General features: G+C 36.5%; 1 protein-coding gene across 3 annotated transcripts in view; it reads right to left on the bottom strand.

Annotated features, from left to right (window-relative positions):
* The window catches only part of LOC107715996 (cytospin-A-like), an 18,092-nt gene that overhangs the window by 4,330 nt on the left and 4,933 nt on the right, over positions 1–8,829 (bottom strand). For 2 of the 3 annotated variants that reach the window (XM_016522291.1, XM_016522288.1), the window contains exons 4-9: positions 7,686–7,759; positions 2,282–2,628; positions 1,088–1,172; positions 892–958; positions 677–755; positions 468–573 (exon numbers count right to left, since the gene is read on the bottom strand). In XM_016522291.1, coding sequence (XP_016377777.1) covers positions 468–573; positions 677–755; positions 892–958; positions 1,088–1,172; positions 2,282–2,628; positions 7,686–7,759 — 758 coding nt within the window. The remainder of the gene's footprint in view (positions 1–467; positions 574–676; positions 756–891; positions 959–1,087; positions 1,173–2,281; positions 2,629–7,685; positions 7,760–8,829) is intronic. The other variant, XM_016522289.1, reaches the window with a different exon arrangement.

Consider the following 8,829-nt stretch of genomic DNA (forward strand, 5'->3'; position numbering starts at 1 on the left):
AACCTTCGGGTTACAAGTCCGACTCTCTAACCATTAGGCCACGACTGCCCCCAACTGATTTAATGCATCTTTGCTGAATAAATACAAAACAATCTAAAATTTACAAAAATTACAAAAATTGTACTGACTCCAAACTTGTACATCTAGTTGACTTGCTATTAAGTGCCTCAAAAAAAAAAAAAAACAAGAAGTGAACTTTGGGAAATTCAGTATTTGTTGCTTCAACCCAGTAACTTATAAACACAATTTTCAGGCTTCCTTTTGCAGACTGGTAAAAAAAAAACCTGTGTGTCAGACTAGAGCTTTCCAGAAAAAGTGCTTTTCAGTTGTGTGTACAATGTGCATCAAACAGTCAGTGAAAGGATCGTAGGTGGTCCATGCTGTTTGAGGCTGAGACTAGGGGGTGTGTGGCTGACTGCCAAGTTTGATCTGTCAGCTGTTTAGTTTAGTTTGGTTGAATTCAGTACCTTGTATCCCTGAGTTCTGCCTTGACACCAGCAAAGCAGGGAGTTCCGCCTGGAGCTGCCATGAAGCCTCAGCGACCTGAGTCCTGATGGGAAATCCTCCTGTGTCCTGATGGGAAAGGAGATGGATGTCAGTTCTCTATTCTTTGACAATCATTATAATATTTCTCATGAACGAACAGTGGAAAAAGAGGTAACAATGTTTGATTCACCTTGTCCTGTTGATCTTATTTGTCACATCTAAAACTGAAGAGTTGCATGTCTGTAGGACTGATTTCTCCACTTTCTTATCTGTTGGACATGCATAGACACGCACACAGAATAAATAATTTGTGCCCGTATGAGTCTGGTATGCTAGCAAAGGAACAAATATTCAATGAAATCTAGTCAATGGGATATTGTGCAAATGAAACTCCTGTTTACTCACCTCTATTGGAGATGGTCTTGTTGCTCTGTTGGTCTAAACTTGCTGCTTGAGCCTTGCTCTGAGAAGTCTGAAATTATTAGACACTGTTTACTGATATTTACTGTTAAATATTTCAGATACATAATGATAAAAATTCAAAAACTAAAGACTGAAAATAGCAAAAAAGGAAAAAATTTTAAAAACTTTTTTTACTCACAGATTCTGTTGTCATAGTAACTGAGGGTAGGGAAGTCCCATTTACAACAACATCAGGGTAATCTGAGGGCAGTCGACACAGGCTCCTGCAAAATGATGGAATGCTCCATGAATGTAACATAGGTCACACTGTCTCTTTGACAGACTGTGGGCTGTAAACAATGAATCATTTAGAATCACTAAACAATGTTCTATATGGGACAAATCATATATGTGAGGCATGCAACAAATGTGATTCACAATGATTTTTTGATGGAACTCACTGAATGAACACAAACATGAATCAGACTGAATCGGAATCCATTCTTTGATTCCGTTGGGAATTGAGAATACTTCAGATTCCAAAGGTGGGAATCTATTCCATTCAGACGAATTGACTTGACTCTAACAAGTTCAGACGAGACAGGTCCGTTACCTTGATTTCCAAACTAAACATGTCCCAGATAAGCCTTAAGAGCTAGTAGAGAGGATTTTGATTCACATTATTGATTTGAATCTTTTGATTTAGATCACCAAAAAAACTGATTTATTCTGTGACTGTTCCACAATTACATCAGTAGGTAGCAATGAGTAAGAATCTGTTTGAGTACTGAGTGATTCATTCAATAATTCACTCAACAGATTCATTCCAGTTTTTTAACCGAAACTCCATCCAAGCACTAATTTAAAATATAGAGGGAGGCAGCTAAAAGATATAGACATTTGTACTGTCAATCATAATATTGTAAAGTATATTGTTAACACTTTACAATAAGGTTACTGTACTTTGTTAACATTAGTTAACTACACATGCAAACATGAATTAACAATGAACACATTAACACATTAACCTTCATGTTACTTTTAACATTCACTAATAAATTCTTAAAATCAAAAGATGTATCTGTTAATATTATTTAATGGACCTTATCTGATATGAACTGACAATGATGAGATGCATTTGTATTAACTAACGTTAACAAAGATCAGTAAATACTGTAACAAATATTTTGCACATTGCTAGTTAATGCATTAACTAAAGTCAACTAAGTCAACTAGTTATTGTAAAGTATTACCAGTATACTTTATAGTAAATATTTATATTGTACATTTATTCAATCTCAAAACTTGAGCCTTTGCAAGTATAGGATTCATTTTTGGCAATTTTTGACATAGCTGGATAACTTTACCTTTTGACATAACTGGATAACTTTACCTTGACCTCTCTGTAGTACCAGAGATGTGCATTTCTCTTTTTCCCTTCATCTCATCTGTCCACAGTTGATCTTGTTTCTCTAGGCCCCTCATCACCGGTGCCCCCTGGTGGCTGTCTGTGACCTGCTTCAGTTTCTGCTTGCTTTGCTCCAACTCAACTCTGAGGCTCTCCAATTGACTTTCGAACTCCTGGCGACCCTGAAAGGCATTGGCTAGCTGTGTGTCCATGTCCTGCCTTGCTGCTCTTAAAGTATTTCGCTCTTCCTCAGCTTCTGCCCTCAGTCTGTCTGACACCACTAGCGCCACCTTCAGGTCAGACTGGAATTGCTGCCACTCCTCACGTTCTGCCTACAGAAAGAGATAACAATAATAAGAGTTATATTAATCGGTATGTCATAATTTTAAATATTATATATATAATTCAATAGTTAAAATAAATTGTTATAAATAATTAAAATATTGCTTTATAAAATGTTTTATAATGAAATAAAAAACATACAATATATTCAAAAATTGATATCATATTTGATAGGAACATTGCTGTTCACACATGCCAAAAAACCTGTTCCTCAAGGTATCTTTACTCTATTACAAAATACACAGTATTACTAGGAGGAAGTGGCTTTCTGGTCTTTGAGAGCAGAGCAGTTGACTGAGGATATGAATGTTTTCCTCTTGGATAGTGTTGTAACTCAGCTGTGAGTCAATGAGGTGAAAAGGTTTGTTGTGAATCTCACCGCTATGGTGATCATACTGTGCTGCTGTCCACCTCTCACTGTTTGCTAAACACACACTTACACACAATATGCTTACATTAAACTCCACTCTTAGAAATCTGAGCTTGTTCTGCACGTCTCAGCAAGATCAGTAACGAGTCCTCTTTCAAAGACATGAAACGTATCCTGTACTATTTACTTGCAGTGGTCCAGGGCCATTTCATATTTACACACACACACACACACACACACACACTTAGGAATCTTTCCTCCGCTTGCAGCCTTGAGCATGTCCTGGCGATAAAGTGATTTCTCAATAGTTAGATGTCAAGAAATACAAGAGTGATTCCCTAGAATGATAACACATATGTAAAACACACACAACTTAGTTTCATAATCACAATCTAAAAACACCATGACCGATCTTTCTTTTTCTCTCTTTCATCATCTATTTCATTTCATGCCTCTCTCTTTCATTAGAACTGACTGAAACTCTGTGTTGATTCTGCCAAAGAGAGAAAATTACTCAAATAAAGACAAACAACTGACTTATCAAAGTGAGTCATTATTGTGCAAATCTTCACAATAACCAAAAAAACAAACAAACAAACAACAACAAAAAAACAGACAGAAAAAGGTGAGTACAATAAGCAGGCAAAGTCATTTAGGACAAAATATGCCAAAGTGGGGGGAAATTCAAAAGAAATTCTAAAAAAAGAAAAAGAAAACAGTGAAGCGTTAATTAGATGAAAGGGTGGAGAACTACTAATTACTATATGTACAAATGTTGAGAAAGAGACATAAGACCAGTTGGAAGACTGCCAATTATTGTGCTATTATTTTGTGGGGGGAAAAAAAGAAAAGAAAATATACATTAAATAAAAATACTGGTATGTTAACTTCAACCAAAGTTATACAATTACATTCTATAATGATTATTTTTAATAGTTTTACAATGTAAGCATTAAAGTATGAAAATACATTGATACTATATGCATGTTAGTGTAGGCCAGACGTTACTACCTTAGCCTGAAAAAGGTTGTAGACCCTAGCTGTGTCTAAACAAATAACACTGAAGGAGGATGGAAATAGAGTAGGAGGAGAGAGAGAGAGCAGGGAAAGTCTCAGGACCCTCTTCATCACTCTGTAGCCTCCAGACCCCAGCTGGAGTTGATTATTGAAAGAATACACAACATTACACTTTCTCTGACACACATAAGAGTCTATCTGATATAGGAACACAGACATTGGGAGGTATTTAGGTATTTCTGTGCTCTCTAAAATGTGTAATGTGTTTAAAAAATGTGTTTTAAATTTTAAACCCTTTTAAAATATTTGGCAAAGCACAATGTCAAATTGTTGACTGCACATTTAGTGTAGCAGCATAGCTTTGTATAATTTTGTAAATAGTATTTTATGCACTACAACTACTATTTTTAAATATTTAATATAACTTATTGATGTTACAATTTAAATTTCAATCCAATATTATATTTCTTGCTTCTGAAATTCACTAAAGAATACACTACATGTCTTATCATATCTGAACAGATTTCAAAACACTAGACATCATACATCTGCTGATTTTGTAAATGGCTACAGCAAAAAAAAAAAAAAATGGACATATACACTAAACAAATGAGAATCAGACATTCAAGTTGTTCAGAACAACAAACTCAGGCACAAACATGCAGCTTGTTGCAAGGAGACGCATAGCAAATGAAAACAATGTTTTCTAAAATCAGCTCAAAATATCAAACATATTTGATACCCTCAGACTGGACAGAATCAGTCAGAAGCTAAAAAAGAGTGTGTCTCAAACTGTCTCTGAATTTCTGCAACTAGCATCAGGGCAAAAGTTGTGTAGTGTATTCCAGCCCTTATAGGAAATGAAAAGACTAATGAATATTAGTTAAGAAAACACATCCTCAATGACTTCATAATAAGAACGGTCTGTCACAGGAGGGATTTCCAATCATTTTCCCTTATGATGCAAAAAAAAAAGGTTTTCCTATTAGCCTGTTTAATTCCTGAAGCATTTGCCCTGAAAGGACACTTCATTTTTATTGATGAATAAGAACTGAAACAGCATTAACACATGTTGGCAATCATCCAACCTTGTTAAAGTCATTAAATTCTGTCTTTCTCTCTGCTCACACTCACAGCTTTCCAGTCATCCAGACAGCACAGAAAATTACCCCACCTCTCTCTCTCTCTCTCTGGACAGTGGTGATGTTTTAGACATCAGCTCAATGACTCAAAGGATTTCTAAGGAAGTACCACACCCATGATGATAAGAAGTTGTTGCTCTTTTTTTGGGGGCCTTCGTACATTGTGTGTGGGCCTGGATAGAGTGTAACTCTCTCACCCTAATTGACAAGCCCTCGCACACATACACACTACATTATCGCTACACTCTACTACACACACAGAAAAGCGCCCACAGACAAGTGCGTCTGACACAATGGCCTAATACATTGGTTAAAGCTTTTTCCAGCGAACCCAAAGTCAGCGTGTGACTCCTGCATTCAGCGTAGTCCATCTGGAACGGATCCACCAGCTTCTTACGGTTATAACGTGTGCGTGTAAGATTGAAACAAAAAATGCAGATGAAGGGACCCACCACCACCCATCAGACACACACACACCCATAACATATTTTATGCTCTGTGAGTACAGTCATTGTTAGCACATGGGTTTTTAGCATTTTAGCAATGTCCAGCAGAGCGAGAGAGAGCTTGTTGACACTGCGTGAGAGAATCAGGTCAAAATGAAACTGGGAATATTACAAAGAGTGACTCTAAATCTTGTGAATATGAAGTGAGTGAATATGAGAGTTGTGTGGTAGCATGCGAGAAAGTCATACGCATAATAGAATATCTGAAGGATCTAATACACATTGTGCATCATCTCTGTCTTTTGGAGAAAGCGCACAACAGCGAGGCCAAGTGTAGCCTGAGAAACATGTACAGTACACATGCTGGATGAAGTCATGCTACAATTGCATTATCGAGCTTTGTCAGTCTGAAATTTTTTTTTGAAAAAACTATGCAAAACAATGATTTCAGTCAGACTAATGTGTCAATATGACAATTTAAAGTCAACATGAACCAGAAACTGCGACTGATTTTTCTCCTGTATTTTGATGTATATCCACGTGAAACAGCATCTCGAAAGATGTATGTACAGCAGGACTTTTTATGGGAATTTATTGAATTGTTGACATTTGCTAATTGCGGTGGTTGTTGGAGGTGATGGATTATTGTCCTGCACTTGCACCAGTGCACACGTCATCAGAGAACAGATGCCACTGTGAGAGGGAGGGGAAGTGAATTTTTCTTTAAAGATTATGAGGGCACATGATATGCACAGATAAATAATTTATAATAAACATGGCAACATTCCATAAAAAATAAGAGTTGTGGATTTTGATTTGGTGACATTAAAAAGATCAGAACTGGTCCTCTGACTGAGCCTGGTTTCTCCCAAGGTTTTTTCTCCATTTCTGTCACCTGAAGGAGTTTGGGTTCCTTGCCACTGTGACCTTTGTCTTGCTTACTTGGGGTCTAAAAGGCACTTAATGTTCAGCGATATTATTTAACTGCACTGACACTACTGGATGAGAACAAAACTTAAACTAAATTGTGCTGAATAATGACACTATTGTCTTGTTTAATTTCTTGAATGAACTTTATACAGTTATTGAACTGAACTGAACCAACACTGAACTGACTCGAGCTGAATAATGACATTATTGTCTTGCCACAATTTGGATTTGTCTTATTTTTGAAGTTTGCACGATTGATTCTGTTAAATTCCTGTTCCTTTGAAATAATCTTGAAAAAGCACTATAAAATAAAGGTGACTTGACTCGTCCTATTATTAATTTGGTTCAGCTAAGTTCATGTAAGTGTGATTAGTGGCTGAGTTGAATGGTAAAGTTATGTCCACTTACAGAAGGCTGGGTAAGAACACACACTCACTCTGTTGTTTGGTCAGTGAGTCGTTACATGCGGACTTCTGCTGTCATAGTGGCCAAACAAAAAAGTTTTGTTCTTACAAGAGCTGAACAGAATTCCCCACATCCCCCTCAGTTATCTCCCGTTCACTCCCTGTTTCCATCTGCATCTCAAACACTCCTACTTCTGCAAGCCTTACACCTTGTATAGCTACTTTTAGACCAGAGCACTGTCCTCCTGTTTAAATGTTTCTATAACTATCTTTCTCTTTCTTTCAAACTAAATCTATCTATTCAGAAATCTATGCAAGGGATAATGATTTTCTTTGCTGTCCCTCTCTTTATCAGTTTTTCTCTTTTCTGCCCCCTCCCTCTCTTCCTCTCCTCGTTCCTGTCAAAAATAGATTTCTTGAGACTACCAGTTTAGGCCCATGTTAGCAGAACCATAACATAAACACACACGCTCACAAAAACAATGTCCATTCCTCAGCTAGGTCAGGAAAGGAGTCATTTGTAGGATTGCATGTCTCATAAGCCTTTGCTGAAGCTGACAGGCTGTTATCAGACAATCCTTGACCTGCACCTCTGGGAACAATGTGACTTCCTGTTGCATTTTCCTCTGTCTTCAAAAGAGCAAATTATAGAAACCAAAGTGTCAAGCACAAACTGAGTGTCAGGGTTTGGAGCAGCTGAGAGTATGTATGCTACAAAAAGAAGCAAGTGTGATTCACCTGAATCTTTTCTTTACAGCTTCTCAATTCCTCCTTCATCTTCTCCCTCTCCACCAGAAAACATTTTAACAGATCTGAGAAACATAAAAAAGTGATTCTCATTATTAATCACATTATAAATGATATAAGTATTTGCTAAGCACATAATAAAGCAATAAACCACTAAAGGAAGTGTGTTACATTAAGTTTACCACAGTGGTAAAACCACTCCAATGCATGACCTTAAATGGTTTATTGCCTTTATAAAACCACAGCAACAGCAATATGATAAAAGTGATACAAATGTTTAATAAACAATCTACATTTGTGAATACAAATCTATAAAGGTATTAGCGGTTTTCAAGATGATTTTCTTCATATAAGTGGCAACCCAACAAAGAAAATAAACAAAAATGCAAATGAATGAGCCAAATATAAATATGCATGCTTATTTGGTTAACTGCATTTTATTATTTGCATTTAGCATTTTTTCCTCCTCGCTGTTCATGATCAGAACAGACCAGCGACACTAGTTGAGACCCACAAGTGAACATACAGTAATACATTTAGAATGTTATTACTTCCTCAACATGTTTAATAGTGTATGCTTTAATTAAAGGGGTCATATGATGCGATTTCAAGTTTTCCTTTCTCTTTGGAGTGTTACAAGCTGTTCGTGAATAGATAAGATCCCTAAAGTTGCAAAGACTAAAGTCTCAAACAAATATAATTAAAATGTTATGTGTTACTTCCCTAACTTGTCTACTACTTACGCAAACGTTACAAAACTACAATGCTATAAGAAACAGAAAAGATTAATTCATTGTTTACCTGGGTCTTCAGTCTATGATTAGCTCACCTCACCTCTTATCTGACAAGTCTTCGGGTTTGAGTCGTTCGTCCATCACGTGACAGTCCCATAAGCTTTAACCTATGCAGTCTGAGCCGGAAAGAGAATGGACTAGCTCATCTCTCGAGTCTTTCGAATCGTTCGTTCTTTTGTCACGTGACGTGACAGCATTGGATAGAGAAATTAGTTAATTTACAAGCTTCCTTACAAACGGGTGCATAGTTATTATTATTATTATTATTATCATTATTATTTTTATTATCATCATCAGGCTAGTAATACTATCTAATTAATATTAGGGCTTATTTGTTGCAT

The sequence above is a fragment of the Sinocyclocheilus rhinocerous genome, unplaced genomic scaffold, assembly GCF_001515625.1.
Source record: "Sinocyclocheilus rhinocerous isolate Xijiao unplaced genomic scaffold, SAMN03320098_v1.1 scaffold749, whole genome shotgun sequence".
NCBI lineage: Eukaryota > Metazoa > Chordata > Actinopteri > Cypriniformes > Cyprinidae > Sinocyclocheilus > Sinocyclocheilus rhinocerous.